The following is a 16,049-nucleotide window of genomic DNA, read 5'->3' as shown; positions in this document are numbered from 1 at the left end:
TATAGGGGTGCCTGGGTGGCTCAGTGGGTTAAGCCATTGCCTTTGGCTCAGGTCATGATCTCAGGGTCCTGGGATCGAGCCCCGCATCAGGCTCTCCACTCAGCGGGGAGCCTGTTTCCCCCTCTCTTTGTCTGCCTCTCTGCCTAATTGTGATCTCTGTCAAATATATAAATAAAATCTTTAAAAAAAAATAAATAGGGGCACCTGGGTGGCTCAGTGGGTTAAGCCGCTGCCTTCGGCTCAGGTCATGATCTCAGGGTCCTGGGATCGAGTCCCACATCGGGCTCTCTGCTCAGTGGGGAGCCTGCTTCCCTCTCTCTCTCTCTGCCTGCCTCTCTGTCTACTTGTGATCTCTCTCTGTCAAATAAATAAATAAAACCTTAAAAAATAAATAAATAAATAATGCTGCCCACATAACTTATAAGTTAGATCAATAGCAAAGTGCGAGGCCAGTATGGCATAGCAGTCAATGTTACAGTCTGAAGTCAGATGCCTGAATTGTCAGATGCCTGACAATTCCTGCCTCCCAGAAGATCCTTGTAGCTAATAATTACTGAGCATGAAGTATACATTAGAGTTAGGATATTATTACTAGTTAATGTGCACCCAATCGGCATGGTGGGCGAAGCTCTTTATTTGTGTCATAATTTATTTAATCTTCCCAATAACCCAATGTGTATAACCTGATTTCACAAGTGAGACAGATATTCCTTGACCAAGGACTCAGTTCTTGGTGGGGAGGGGGGATGTGCGCTAGTAGTAGGAGCCGCTATGCTACTTTCAAAGCCATAAACCCCACTCTCTAGGAGCAGACATATAGTCCAAATCCCAGATTATCTTTTGCTTTGAGAATTCTGGTTAACCAGAGAATGTTAATTTTGGAAGTCACTTTAATTTTTCCAGATGTCATGCAAGAGTTCTTCTTAAGGCGGATTCTAAAACATAGGTCTTCATAAGATGTCAGACTCTATTTAAAAAAAAAAGTCTAGCCCAATAAGTCTTTACCAGAGAAAGTGGACTGTTATGTCTAGTCAGGTGTGTTCTAAAAGGATTTCCAGTGCCATGTGTTTATCTGTCTCCATATGCCTATGGGGACTTTCATAACCCATACCCAACATACTAATACTCATGACGCTACATAAAAGGTTTGTTGCAAAGAATACTTTGTTACAAAGAATACAGAAAACTGACTACTTTGTTACAAAGAATACTAATACTCATGAAGCTACATAAAAGTCTTTGTTACAAAGAATATTGAAGTCACTGAATCAGCTATGAAAACCAGCATATGGGTCCCTTACACAATTGGAAAAAGACACTTCTCATGAAAAGCAATTCAAGAGTATTGATAAACAGATATTCGTACATCCAAGTTCTTAACTACTATGATTCTTAACAGCCAAAGGTTGGAAGAAACCCATTGATGCTGTTGATAAATGAAGAAAATGGCCTCTCCATGCAATGGAATATGGTCTCAAAAACTCTGACACCTGCTACAAGATGGATGGGCCTTGAGACCATTATGCCAAATGAAATAAACCAGTCACCCCCCCCATAAATAAATAAATAAATACTGTAGGATTCGACTAATCAAATACTACGAGAGTCAAATTCATAGAAACAGGGAGAATGCTGCCCGCCAGGGTCTGACGGGAAGGCAGAATGAGGAGTCAGTGTTTACCGGGTACAACTCCAGTTTGGGAAGAAGAGTTCTAGAGATGGACAGTGGGAAGGGGATGGTCATGCAAGCCTATACTCAGTCCCACTCAACTGTACATAATTTCACACAGCTAGAATGATAAAGTTTAGATTTTGCCACAAGATAAAAGAATATTCAGTACCTATAACCCATACAAAAGCAAAGCAGGTAGTTATCAATGAACTTGGGCTAAAGAAACCGCTCATCTAGATAATTTTGAGAAGAGAGACCCTCGGGGGTCAATATACCCTTAATTCTCTTTAATTAAAAACTTAAAAGAAAAACAAACCTCCCCTTTGTTTAGCCAAATACTTCACCTTCATGTGAAAATCGGTCTTCCCAAGAAATTAAAGGGAGGAACATTCAAACTCTATTTCTACTCCAAGGGTCAGTCCTGTAACACACATTTTGTTTGAACACTTTGCTCTTTTCAGCAAAGACACAACAGAAAAATGACAGGATCCAAAGCTACGATCTCAAAATGGGACTTGAGCCATCCATAATCTTTACTGTCAAAGCAATGCCTAATAAACTTCAGTTAGGTTAATTCCATTAAGATCTAACATTGTTATCCTTTTTAAGTGAAAACACATTTAATTAGATCATTGGAACGAACGAAGAGGCAGTCTGGTTATGCTATTTCAGGATCTGTTTCTGCAGTCATATGGACAGGCTCTGAGCATGGATAGGACTATTTGCTTCTGGTACTTTCTCTCTTCCCTTCTCTTGGCCTTTCCTTGCAGCCTTATTGAAATTTGATAATACCTACCTACGTACCTACCAAAGAGCTTTCAAGGGGAGAATAGGAAGATGAGAAGACACTTTCCCCATCACTACCGCACCCTCAACCCACACCTTTAGGGACAGAAGCTTCCAGGAAGGAGCCCTTCTGCCAAGTTAGTCTACTGCATATCTGACTCTCCATTACTTCGAAAACACTCACAAGCTAACTGCGCAGACCATCCTTAATCCTAGAAAAGAGTAAGAATAGACATTGTAACTTTGATCTCAGGATTGAAGGACAGAAAATGACTTCGTGGGCAGGAAGAGGAGATGGTTGGAAATCCCTGGTTTTGACAAAGGAGAAGGAAGGTTTCACTCTGTCAAGTTACAAACAGTCCCTTTTGTAATAAATAGGAAACAAAAGGTAATGTGACCCACAACTCTTAAATTTGGGGAGTGCTAGAAACTATGATCGAAATCCACTCATAGGAACTATTTAGCAGATGTGGAACTCAATTCATGTGTCTTCCTGAAACACTATCTCTGCGTAGTAGCGTCAACCTCTCGGCATTGGTCTCATTCATTTGACTCCATACAATCTGGGATGGTAAACACAAAAGGTTAATAAAATTGAATTATTTTTCTAATTTTTTTTTTTAAGATTTTGTTTTTATTTATTTGAGATAAAGGGTGAGAGAGCAAACGCAGGGGGCAGAGGGAGAGGGAGAAACAGACTCCTTGCTCAGCAGGGACCCCAAGGCAGGGCTGTATCCCAGGACCCTGGGATCATGACTGGAGCCAAAGGCAGATGTTCAACCCACTGAACCACCCAGGCACCCCCATTTTTCTGATTTTTTTTTTTTTATTTCATTCTGATTGTAGGTTTTGCTAGAATTAAAAATGGGTGGCAAATGAATATTTGGTATTCCTGGCAGGAAATTTGCAGATCAACAGTAAACATTTTTTAATCACGTAACTCGTATTGTAATCACATGAAAAATAGCTTTCACTTTTCTCTTGGTGAGAGAAAAATTTGTAGAGAGGCTAAAAATAAAAACTCCAAGGCCAACACCTCAACCTGCTACACAGTGATGGGTTCACCGAACAGTCTGAGCTATACACATAAATGTGTATTTTCCTAAAAGGCACGTTAAACCGTCGACCGTGACCAATCAGGTTTTAAACGTCTGCTGTCAATTAAGCATAAATAAATTCCTGAATGATTAATTTTTTTCCCCATTTTAGAAAATGAAATCGGGTCTTATTTCTGCCACATCTGCCATCAGCAGGGAGAAAGAAAGGGCATGAAATAAAATAAGCATTGGCGTCAAGCAAAGCTTCCCTCCTCCCCATATTTTTTATTGGAAAAATAAAATTTGTTTTCCAGTAAGATATTTCATTTTTTTAAAAAAATCTGTTTCTACTCAAAGCTAGAGTTCTATTTATTTTTAAATGAGGCACAGGAAACCTCCCAAGTGTAACTCAGATTTACATCTGGCTAATCCTCTGAACGGACCGACCAAGTTCAGGCTGTTTATTTCTGAGTTCTGTGATTTTTGGATAACACGTGTGAGAGATAGCAAATTAACTACTGCTAGTCAGCAGCAAGCCAGCAGAAGATGTCTTGGGAAGCAAGTGGGAGCAAATCCTGCAAGTCAATTTCTAGTCACACTTGCCAGAAACTTGGGGGGAAAAGATGACCAATCCTGCCAAGAAAAATCAGTGGTGGAACTTGTTTCCCTTTTTCCATGGAATATTTCAACACTCCACCAACAAATACAGCTCAATCTTTCCTTTCCATAACTTCGGGACTGCAGGGAAGGTTCTGGTCTCATTGATAGCCTTAGAAACATTAAAACAGCCCACACTGCAAACAATCAGTCTCTCGGGGTCCCCTTCCTGAAGCAATATCCACTTACATGAAGGAGAACCCCAGAGGTTCAGAGGGCAGGGGGCACTTGCAAGCTACAGAAACACATATTCTCCCCCTTCCCCAACCTCAAAACACCTGCAGGGTTTCAAGACAACGAAATGGAATCTCTGTACCTAGAAGTGGCCAGGAATATTGTGGAATGGGTAGCCTCCACTGCCAAGAGAACTGATGGCTTGGCTGAAAGCACCACCGTTCGGAAAAGCCCCTTCTCATTTGAAGAGTAAGACCCTGGGGGTGGGGGGGTGGGACACCCTTGCCTTGGATTTTCATCTTCTTTCTTACCTCAAACCCACAGCCTCGAGGCCGTCCTGATGCTGATGCTGGCACCAAGCCCGACCTTTCCCCCCACCAGCTCCCAAATCCACGTGAAACCTGGATCTCTTGAGGTCAGGACAGGGGACCCTGTCTTTCTAAAAAAAGCCTCCCGGGTGCAACCAGCAGTTGAGAAGCCCAGCTTTTCGAAGCGCACTTTTGAAAGAGTTGATTTCTCAGGGCACCTGGGTGGCTCCGTGGGTTAAAGCCTCTGCCTCCAGCTCAGGTCACGATCCCAGGACCCTGGGATCCTGCATCAGGCTCTCTGCTCAGCGGGGAGTCAGCGGGGAGTCTGCTTCCCCTTCTCTCTCTGCCTACTTGTGATCTCTGAATAATAAATAAATAAAATCTTTAAAAAAAAAAAAAAGAAAGAAAGAAAAATAAAAAGTTGATTTCTCTACCAAACACGCTCAAACACATTAGGGCTCTCTTTTCAGTCCGTCTGTCCTGTCATTGCCTTGAGGACCATGAAGTCCTGGGCAAATGCACTGCAGCAGGGCTGGCTTCCCCACCTGGGAGCAGGCTGAGCTGGCGACTCTCTGCGGCTGGAGATGTAAGTGGGCTTGGTACATGGTCCCAGGAGGGGACGGAAGCCTCACACTCCAACTTGGCCATTAGAAAGCACGAGCTCCCACGTCCCTCTACTCACATCTACACCCCAGACCCCGAACCTGAGCATTTTTCCACACCAAGCCAATTCTCCGGATCTCGATGGACACGCAGTCGGTGACCTGCGACTTAATTCAGTTCCGACCCTGCCCACCGCTGCGCAGGCCCCGCAGGTGAGGGGCTCCGGCCCAGAGGACTCCCTCCCACCCCAAAACGCCACCTGCGTGTCCGGGTCACCGCAGGGAACTCCGACCGACCCGCTGTCGAAATCAGGGGTTCCCCCAACTCCTTTCTCGGGCTGCACAATGTCCTAGAACCGTTACAAGAACTCAGGAAAGCCTCGTACTTACCAGACCACCAGTGCATTAGGAAGGCTGCAATTAAGGAGGAGACGCCTGGGGCGAGGGGCGAGGGGCGAGGGGCGACCGGGAGGCCACCTGCCCTGCGCAGCGCCCAACACCTCCAACAGGTTCAACCCAGAAGCTCTCCAAACCCGTGCTCCTGGGGTAGGCATAATGAACTAAATGATTGGCCACTGGTGTTTCACTCAACCTCCAGCCCCTTCTCGCCTCCCTGGAGGTCAGGGGGCGGAGCTTGTAAGCACCAGTCCTCTAATCACGCGGTGGTTCCCCAGGCAACCGGCCCCCATAATTAGAGGCTTTCCAAGAGTTGCCTTATTAACAGAAACTCAGGTGTGGTTGAAAGGGGCTTGTTTTGAATCACAAAACGTACCACCCCAGAGCTGTTTCAGGACCAGGGAACAATAACCAGATATTAACACAAAACAAACAAACAAATAATGCTTCTATTTGTCTTAGGATATTACAAGGGGTTTAGGAGCGCTGGCCAGGAGCCAGGGACGAAGACCTAAATGTATATTTTTTACTGTATCGCGGCGACCCAGTGAAGTGCACCATCTCGTGTATGTTGAGCATCTTGGATGTGCTTTTGTGTTAAACACAAAGTCAAACATAAAGTAGGGTGTATAGAGAGTTAAACATGGTGGTTTTCCCAAGACCAGAATTTCCCTTCCTTCACCCCACCATGCATTAGAATGACTAGGAAATCACTCCAGGCTCCCTTCGATAGTTCAGCTGGTGGAGCCAAGGACTGTACAGACTCTCCAGCCCCAGACCTCTGATTCCATCTGGGGCAGATTAATAATGCAGCTATTTGCATTTCTAACATGTTGCATTTCTAACCTCAGGACCACACCTTGAGAACCACTGCTCCAGACAAAACCGGAGCCTTCAAGCATACGAAATACCAGAGATCTATTCTTATTTTTTTTTCCCTGCAGTTTGATGATAAAATGAACATACAGCACTGTTTACATTTAAGGTGTAGAGCATAATGATTTGGCTTCCACATACCTGGAAATGATCACCACAATAAGTTTAGTTAAGATCCATCATCTCAGATAGGTACCAAATAAAGAGAGAGAGAAAGAGGAGAAAGGAAAAGAGAAGAAAATATTGTTTTTTCCTTGTGATGAGAACCCTTAAGATCTACTCTCTCAACAACTTTCAAATACACCAAGAGCAGTGCTGACCATGGTCACCATGTTGTACGTGACATCCCTAAGATTTATTATTATAGTATCTGTACAATGGGAATATTGAACAGACTGGGTAGTTCATATCAAAGAATTTATTGTTGGGGCACCTGGGTGGCTCAGTCTTGGTTAAGCACCCAACTCTTGATTTTGGCTCAGGTCAGGACCCTCATGGGTTGTGAGATCAAGCCTCGCGTCACGCCTGGAGTCTGGCTCCAAGCTCAACACAGTGACCTTGAGATTCTTTCTCCTTCTCCCTCTGGCCCTCCTCCCACCCAATAAATAAATAAAATCTTTTTTAAAAATTACAGTTACCTATTGTTTTAGGCATGAAAACCATATTGTATCTACATTTAAAAAAATACAGAGTTCTTATCTTTAAGAGTTAGGCATTGAAAAAGTTTAACTTGACACCTGCCTTGTACCCAAAGTCTCTCCTCTTGGTAGGGTTTACCATTCCCGGGCATGTTTTTTATCATAACACGCATGGATGAGTAGATAAAGATAAAAACAAAAATAAAATAAAGTATTAACATAGATAAATAAAAGCAAAGGGAAAACCACCAGTGGGATGGTGGCCATTAGGATCTTTAGGGCAGCCCAGGAAAGAGCAAGAACCGGACCGTAGCCACAAAAGGAACCGGTATGACCTTTTATCTGGAAATCTTCCCCACCCAAAAAGTCTCTTACCTGAGCATGCAGGGTGCCAAGGCTTCCGTAGTCACCTGAGAGTACTAGGAGAGAAAGGGATACTCAGTCAAAAGTTGTCAGAGTAGTGCTCGCTTCGGCAGCACATATACTAAAAAAAGTTGTCAGAGTAAACAGAAGCAGCAGAGTGACATTTTGGTACACATTTTGCTCTACCTTGAAGGTTTCTAGAGGAATATTTGGGAAGCTGATTCTTTACTAAACACATAAGAATGGCCTTGAACTTGCTTCCTATCGTAAGGCAATGCAAGCACGTCTCTCCCCTGTAGTGCGGCTACACGTCATGATGTGAAAAATGAAGGGTTTTAGGTGTTCATAATGCCTACCAAAGCTAACAGTGCCTAACTACTCCTGAAAAAAGACTGGCCCTGGGATGTAATCAGAAGCAAAGAGAGAAATACATATATATGCTAGACCCCATTGTCTATTTAATTTTCCCTCTAAAACCATTTTTGTAAGGCAAGTCTCGATAGCAACAGAAGGCTCTGGACGGAGAGACTGGTCGAGAGCATAGAGGAACTTGCCCAAGGTCACAGAACCAGCAGTAGAAGAGCCATAGATCAAAACCAGGAGCTGGGGCGCCTGGGTGGCTCGGTGGTTTGGGCCGCTGCCTTCGGCTCGGGTCATGATCTCAGGGTCCTGGGATCGAGCCCCGCATCGGGCTCTCTGCTCCGCAGGAAGCCTGCTTCTCTCTCTCTCTCTCTCTCTCTCTCTATCTCTCTCTCTCTCTCTGCCTGCCTCTCTGCCTACTTGTGATCTCTGTCTGTCAAATAAATAAATAAAATCTTTAAAAAAAAAAAAGAAAAGAAAAGAAAAGAAGAAAAAAAAAAAAAAAAAACAGGAGCTGGCTGACCCCGGAAGGACGTTCCTCCCACGCTGCCAGGGGCAGTTTACAGAGCGCCATCCTGTTGCTCAGAGAGTCACATCAAAGCCACGGTGAACTCTGACTCCGGGACTTACAAAGAAGTGCGAGGTTATATCAAGGGTGAAGTCTGTTTTCTGTGCCTGGACTTATCTTCTTTAAAAATCTTCTTTTTAAAATTCTTTGTCAAAATGTATTTGATTACAGAAATAATTGCCCAATACTCCAAAAAATTAGCTTATGATGTTCCTAATTTCTTTTAAAGATTTTATTTATTTCTCAGAGCGAGCACAGGCAGACAGGGTGGCAGGCAGAGGCAGAGGGAGAAGCAGGCTCCCCGCTGAGCAAGGAGCGCGATGCAGGACTTGATCCTAGGACACTGGGATCATGACCTGAGCCGAAGGCAGCCGCTTAACCAACTGAGCCACCCAGGCATCCCTGTTTCTAATTTTTTTATTCAAATAATGTATACTTCCCTTTCTCTAATATTCTTCATTTAAAAAAAAGCACAGTTTCAGTTTATAAGAGCAGGTTATTTCTGGATGTAACAAGAGGAAGAAGCTTGGAGGGTTTTCCCTCCCTTAAAATTTTTAGGGGCTACACCGCCCCAGACTACTTATTTTCTAAGCATCTGGTTCCACAAGCAAAATTACTGGCAAGTCATGAAAGATCTAACTATTTCACATAGCGGATCCTTTTTTCTTTCTCTTTTTTTTTTTAAAGAAAATAAAATTCTAAAGATTAGACATACACCACATTTCCTCTTTGGCCAATGCAACAAAACAGCTCCAGTGGGTGAACACGTGCTGCATAGAGCAATGGTCTCCCTCTCTGGGGCTCAAGGTCATTTTTCACTCCACACAGGGATGCACATAATTGGCTACGCACCTTCGTCCATTGAATCAGGTGGCAAGACAACCTATTAGATAGATCAGTGGTCTGATGTAGGACACAGCTGCTCTGCTCCCTCCAGGCTTAAAATAATTCAGCACTATCAACCTCCCCCATTAAGTACAATTAATTTTATGAAATGGAGAAAATAAGGATTTTATTTAAAATGGCTGACACACGCAACACACAGCAGAAAATACCAACGGTGCACACGACACCAGCGTCCCCCCCCCCCTCCCACTGACCTCAAGGTGCTAATGAGGGAGTTCTGCAAAGACTGCATGAAAAAGGAGCCTACATTTAGCCAGCCCTGACCCCGATCCAAACTTTTCTCCCACACCACAGCAGGAGGGCCTTACTAATTGGAATGTGCAGAACACGTGGCCCAGGATATGTTTCCATAGCACACACCCACAGAGCGCCCTCCACGACACGCGTGCACGCACACACACCACTCCAATTCCTTCGCTTAAAAAAAAAAAATTATGTGCACCATAAATGTGGGTTTAAAAATTAAAGTATGAGTTGGGGGGGTTGTAAAACATGCACATGCACAGGTGGAAATGGCTTTCAAGAGCACAGATCTCCCCCTCACCCCACCTCCAAGACAGGCGGTATCGACCAGACGCAGAAACAACAAAGATCTGGGGTAAAAAGGGTCCCTCTAATCACATTAGCTTGTAGTTCTAAAGGAAGATGGTTGCTCTGGATTTCCCTTTATACATAGCAACTTCAAAAAAATCCCCATTTTCTTAGTACATCTTTATGTAGGGAAAGCCAGCGTGCCTTTGAAGCCTCAACACAAAACAAACAAGAGTCTTTACAAGTCCTGTCCGACCACCCAGGGAGAATCAAATAGTATTTTTTCTCCAGTAGGCCACCCCAGGATACTGCGAATAAAAAGGAAAAGGAGGAACTCATCATGTAACCGGGATGTATTTTTCTAGTGCCGTTATAGGCTGTTTTAATCTAAATATTATGGTGTATTTTTCACTAGCAAAGCCAAAGCAGATCTAATTATTCATTTATTAATAGAATAAGTTTTGAAAGAGCAGGAAATAGGTTAAAACCACGGGAACAGCACTGGGGTGGCGGGCGGTAGAGATTAAGGAATTTTCTTCTCAAAATCCCAAGCATGGAGAAAGGATTTTTAAAAGTGCTGACGGTGGAGAAGGGGCCGGCTGTGCCTGAGGACAAAAAGCCCTGGGATGAAACATCTCAAGGACCAGACTGTTGGAGACACTAGGGGAGGGTGTTCCTGGACACCGCACGGAAAAGCTTAGTTGCATGCAAGTGTTTTAGAATCATGAGAAGGTCTTAGAGTCATAAACATCCTAAAATGCACTCTTCTGATCAAGTTGTGTCCCTGCACCAAATCTCCATGGGGGCCGGATGAAAACCAGATCCTGTAGCCAGACATCAGGGAAGTCCAACCAGCTTCCCACGCCTGGTTCCTACAGCGACCATTGAGCCCGTCCGTGGTGCTCCGGGTGGCTGGAGGTCCCGGACGTTCCTCACAGATGCCCAACACGGCAGGTCTTTTATTCTGCTGAAACGCCCTGCTGGCCTCATCTACCTCCTGACACAACCTTTAGGGCAGATTGGAAAGAGGTGGACAGACCTTCTCCTGAATCCCGTCTCTGTCCCTCAACAGCCTGCCTGGTAGCTTTGGGCAAATTACTTAATCCTATTCTCCGTCTCGCTTTCCCCATCTGCTCAATGGGGATATGAAAGCCCGTCTCGCTGTTAGAAACGACAGTGAACTACAAGGCAGGATGGAAATGAACTGATGCTCCTCAACTTCATGTGTTACTTCCCTGCCTCACATAAAGGTCACCTCGCCTCAACCCCGACCCCAGCCAGTCTCCCTTAACACCCGCACCCAAAAGACATCTTGCCCTTCTCTGAATTGCCGGCTCCCTGGTCACCCTCCACATGCACCAGAGCTCTCCCTCTGCATCACCACACCCACCAGACTGTGTGCTCTTCGGAGGGAGGATGGGTCTTTCACTCATATTTATATTCTCTCCAATGTCTCGTACATAATCAAATACAACCGCCTCGGGATTCTGATATTAACAGAATATTTTAAATATTCCTTACATAGTAACCCATCATTTTCTAACTGCGAAAATCAAGTCCCCGTGAGATGAATAAGCACATATACATAAGTCATAGTAACTCTTCCTACTGGAAGAGTTGGAAGAGTTCCTACTGGAAGACCAACTGGAAAGGGTGTGCAGAGAGGTGTGTTCAGGAATGGATAGATGGGTGGACAGACAGACATAGGAACAAATTCACCAGACGTCAGCTACAACATCCAAGATTTCGTCAGCAACCCAAACCCTGGGGGACTGCGCACCCACCCACCATCTAGCCGCCACCTCAGCCCTCGTGCTTTCTTCATCTACTGACCATTTTGGAACATCATGCCTTGGAGATTCCTTATGAAATCCAGATGGAGAAAATTCCCCATGCGAAAGGATGTGAAACAGTATTCTCCTTCAGCAGGAGGATCTCTTAATTAATTTGATGTATGATCGTGTTCAAAACTTTGCAAATAAGCAGCAGCTCACCTTCCCCTTGCATAGTTTATTCACGCCACAGCTTTGACTGAAAGCCAGTACTTGGGCGCCCGTCACGTGCTTGTCCCCATAGGAAGCCCACAAGCGGGCCACCCCTGTGAAGAGCTCCAGCTCCAGCTCCTCTCTCGTTCTCCTCCAACTCTGCCATCTCCATCTGTCCCTCCATTTACTCAGTAAAGTGCAGTGCCGGCATGATAAACCCCATCACAGAGATAATGAGGGGGGGATTATGGAAAGGCAGATTGCAAAGCACTTGGCAAACACTTCAGTCTGAAGGTTTTGGATCTAGGAGCCCATTTCTCTTCCCTCTCTACGGTTCAGGAAATATTGCAAACCTCTCAGATGGCAGGAGGCTCCAAACTAGGATCTGGGGCATAGGAAGAATTTTCCAGAACGTCAGCATGCAGGAGGCAGCCTGGTAACTTTCGGGAGCGTTGCTGGGCTCTGTGCAGAAATGCCCTCCTCTCTCCAACCCTCTCTGAACTCATCAAGTCCCTGGAAGTACAATGTGGGTAACACACCAAGCGGAAAACTCATGGTGTGAGGCTGTTGGTACTGAAGATAAGCTACGGAGAGCAAATTCAGAGCAACTGAAGACCGCACGTGCAAACGGCTACACTGTTGTGCCCAACCACTGTCCTTTCCCTTGTGAGATTCCGAGATACCTGAGGGGCACCCAAAGTCATTAATCAAGGCATTGCCTGTTGCGCAGGACCTATTTGATGGGACTCTGGTGACAGTTTCAATGGCCACCCCACTGAAGACACCCCTTCTGGCAACATCTGTACCCCCACACTCTGCTTTATTTCTTACAGCATTCATTATTATGCCACATGAACTTGTACCTTTTCGTTTTTTCATTATCGCTAGTCTCTTCCACCGAAACAAAAGCTTCTTTAGGGCAATGGCTATTTTCTTCCCTTCTATGCTCCCAGTATCTAGAACCATGTCTGTATTCTCAGTGTCTAGATAGACGGTGAGTGAATATTTAAGCGGAATGACGGATACCCACTTCCCAGATCAGGAACTGGTCAATGTAGACCCAGTGTAGACCCAGAGTTACTAAGTTACAACAGTGGTTTCTCTTCTGCTTAAAGTAACAGCAGCCTGGAACCTGGCTTCTCTCCACCAATACCTGGGGTAACGCAGGAGGAAGCCCAGAGAAGGAACCAGGTGCTTCTAGTAAGTGGGAGAGCAGGGGCACAATGAGAGGGTCCTGGGCCAGCTGGAGGGTCGAGGTCACTTTTACCCTAAAGCAAAAGCAGATTTAAGGAGGGTCACCCCTGAGTATGGTCACTGGACGAGTCCAAATGCCCAGGGTTCACCCTGTCCCTGGGGCTGGACCTGAAGGATACCATCCTGCTCACCGCAGTGAGGACACTGGGAGGGATGTCGTTTTCTGTCTGTGGTTTACCAGGCCCCATGGCCCTCCAGAGAGTAGGACAAAGTAACAATCTTCCTAACAGAACACTGGGAAGGGAGCGAAAACCAGATTGGAGACCTTTGCTTTATTAGAAAATGTGCTCGTTGATCAAAACAGAGTAAGAAGTTCTCGCTGCACAGAGCTGCAGAAGCAAATGAAAAAGAATTAGGAATACCTAATTTTAATTAATTAGTTAAGAACACCTGAAATCACAGGAATGTTCGCACCCATGACAAACTATATATACATTGTGTATCTTCTTTCTTCCATCGTAAGTCATCTTCCAGGCAGGGGCACCCAGCTAGCTCTGTCCGTACAGCATGCACCTCTTGATCTTGGGGTTGTGAGTTCAAGCCCCACATTGGGCGTGGAGCCTACTTTAAAATAAACAAGTCACCCTTCAGGCAAAACCCCAGAACTGCCGTAACTATTAACTGGGCAGTGTACAAGTTTTTCGATTCTAAATTACCCCAACTTTTCACAAGCGCATCCAGGCAGAGAAGAATTTCAGCGCACTTGCAGCCTAAGAGAAACACACCATTTTTCTTGGTCCTTGGAGAATAACTCAACGACGTAGCAATTGCATACCGGTTCTGCTCTTCATTCTTCCCCCCACACTGAGAAATTCTCTCCACAAAATTGCTTTAAAGGGATACATTATGTACAATAACAATACACAGGAATGTCATCTACAGTTTATACTGATCCTATAGAGGTGATGGTCTATGTATATGCTTTTCTGTTGTAGGTGCATGAAAACCCAATAGGCACGCTAGAAAAAGCTGCGGGACCGCCCCCGTCTGCGCATAAGCAAGCTTCAGCTCCCTCGCCCATAGAAATACTGATTTGTGGACGTCCATGGCCCCTTGCCCCGGTCTCCAGATGCGGGAAGGAGTGGGATCTTTGCAGCCCAGAAGAGAAGAAAACATCTGTAAGTAGTTGAGGAAGAAAGGGAGAGGAGAGATGAGAGGTAGGGGGAAGGTACTGGAATAAAAGATTACGCAGGGGATTAAAAAAAAAAAAATTAGGCGGGGGGGTGGGAGGGGGGGCAGCCAGCCAAGCCAAGGAAGAATGCGGCCACAAATGACCTTTGTCACCCAAATTGCACCAGGAACGAGTTTCCTAACAGGGGGCCAGGACACTTCTGGAAGAGAATCCGACCCCTTTCTCCTCTTTCTTCAAGAACAGCAGTAGAATCTGCCCAACTAGGTCCTGGACTGTCTCTCTCTCCTCTTCCTCCCCACCTACAGAGGTCCCCTTCGCTCTGTCACAGTAAACAAACCCCTGCCCCTCACCAGATTCTCGGTTTCAATCATCATCAATGACAACAAAGACATTTGTGCCGGCTTGTCCGTGCGTGGCCCCTGCTAGATATTGTACAGACCCAAGTGAATAGACTCCGCGTCCCGCCTTGGAGGCTCCTCCCGAAGAGATTATTGTTTGGTTTTATAAAATTTTACCACCAGGAAAACTCCGGGTCCATGTCCCGTTAAGGGCAGGTCTGTGACTTTGGGTACAAAAAGCGGCACATCTTAGAAGCCCCCCAGGAAATCAAAGTCAGCTCTCTCACACCAAGGCACTGTCCACCCGTGCACAAGCCACAAAATGCATCTCCAAACCATGAAACCCGCTCCTTTTGAGGAATGACCTCCTTTCTTATTTTTCCAATGCATCGGAGTTGTTGCAGCAATCCTGAAATAGCATGGTCTCATTGAGGGCACAGCCAAGCAGAGCTCAATAAATATCTGAACCGTGTCTTACTGACACACATTAAATAATTACATCCCAGGATAATTATGCTGGACGTACCGCTTCACCTATGGAAATGTTCAGGTGCAAAAAATACATAAAATGGAAAACAGAAAGAGGGCACTACGATGTCTGCTTTCTAAGGGTAAGTGGCAGGGCGGGGGGGCTCTTCTTTTCAGTAAATCCATGTTAAAAGTTCCATTTTCTTTATGGTACTTCTGGGCTTATGTTTTAAGATACCACCAGCTCTGAACTACTTGCGTCCAGAAAATAAAAAATTCCTGGGATTTTCTTGTAGGGAAGTTCAAATGGTAGAAGAACATTTGATATTTTCAGTTTTCCTAAAGATCAGAAGGACTTTCAGAATAATGCATTTTTCCCTCAACAAAGGGCATCTGCAAAGCTTAGCCTGCTGAAAAAAATCATTCTGACAGTCTTAATGTATTCTTTTCAGGAAAGCTCTGTTCAGAGAATTCCACAAAAAAAAAAAAAAAAAAAAAAAAAAAGTACCCAGGAAAGCACCAATCTAAATCACTATAGCTATTTGTAAGTAGATGAGGCCAATGTATTTTCAATATACTCTAGATATTAGATGGTGGGGAGGAAGGAGATAGAATAATAATCTCAAATATTACGTATTTTTTACATTCCCTTGATAAACCAATACTAAAACAAATATTTGAACGATTTGCCAGTCTTTCAAAGAACATCTTTTGGAATCCAGCTGGAAGACAAAAACATCCCTGAAGTAGGAAATCTAAAACTGCATCATTGTCATAATGGAGAACAACCCCAACCCAAGAAAAATTATAGTAAGATATTAATAGAACAAGGCTCTTCTCATCCAGGACTCCAGAATACTTCTGCAAACATTTTCTGTTGCTGGGATGATACCACTGGGAACTCATATATGAGGAATTTTCATGACTCGTCTCAGGTCACTGGCCATCTCGAGTGATAGACCAAAATGTAAATACTGGATTGTGGTCTCCGGATTTAA

At 44.7% G+C, this 16,049-nt stretch overlaps 1 protein-coding gene across 9 annotated transcripts in view; it reads right to left on the bottom strand.

Moving 5' to 3' along the window:
- LOC101679005 overlaps positions 1-16,049 on the bottom strand; it is a 279,318-nt gene that overhangs the window by 174,360 nt on the left and 88,909 nt on the right. For 7 of the 9 annotated variants that reach the window (XM_045085090.1, XM_013060796.2, XM_045085091.1 and 4 more), the window contains one exon: positions 7,522-7,565. The exons of the other annotated variants lie outside the window; for them this stretch is intronic. In XM_045085090.1, the coding sequence (XP_044941025.1) occupies positions 7,522-7,565 (44 nt within the window). The remainder of the gene's footprint in view (positions 1-7,521; positions 7,566-16,049) is intronic. 9 annotated transcript variants of the gene reach the window in all.

Source organism: Mustela putorius, unplaced genomic scaffold (genome assembly GCF_011764305.1).
Source record: "Mustela putorius furo isolate JIRA1106 unplaced genomic scaffold, ASM1176430v1.1 tig00000831_pilon_pilon_pilon, whole genome shotgun sequence".
NCBI classification, from domain to species: domain Eukaryota; kingdom Metazoa; phylum Chordata; class Mammalia; order Carnivora; family Mustelidae; genus Mustela; species Mustela putorius.
The sequence above is the reverse complement of the archived record's forward strand: the minus strand, read 5'-3'. Positions and strand labels throughout refer to the sequence as shown.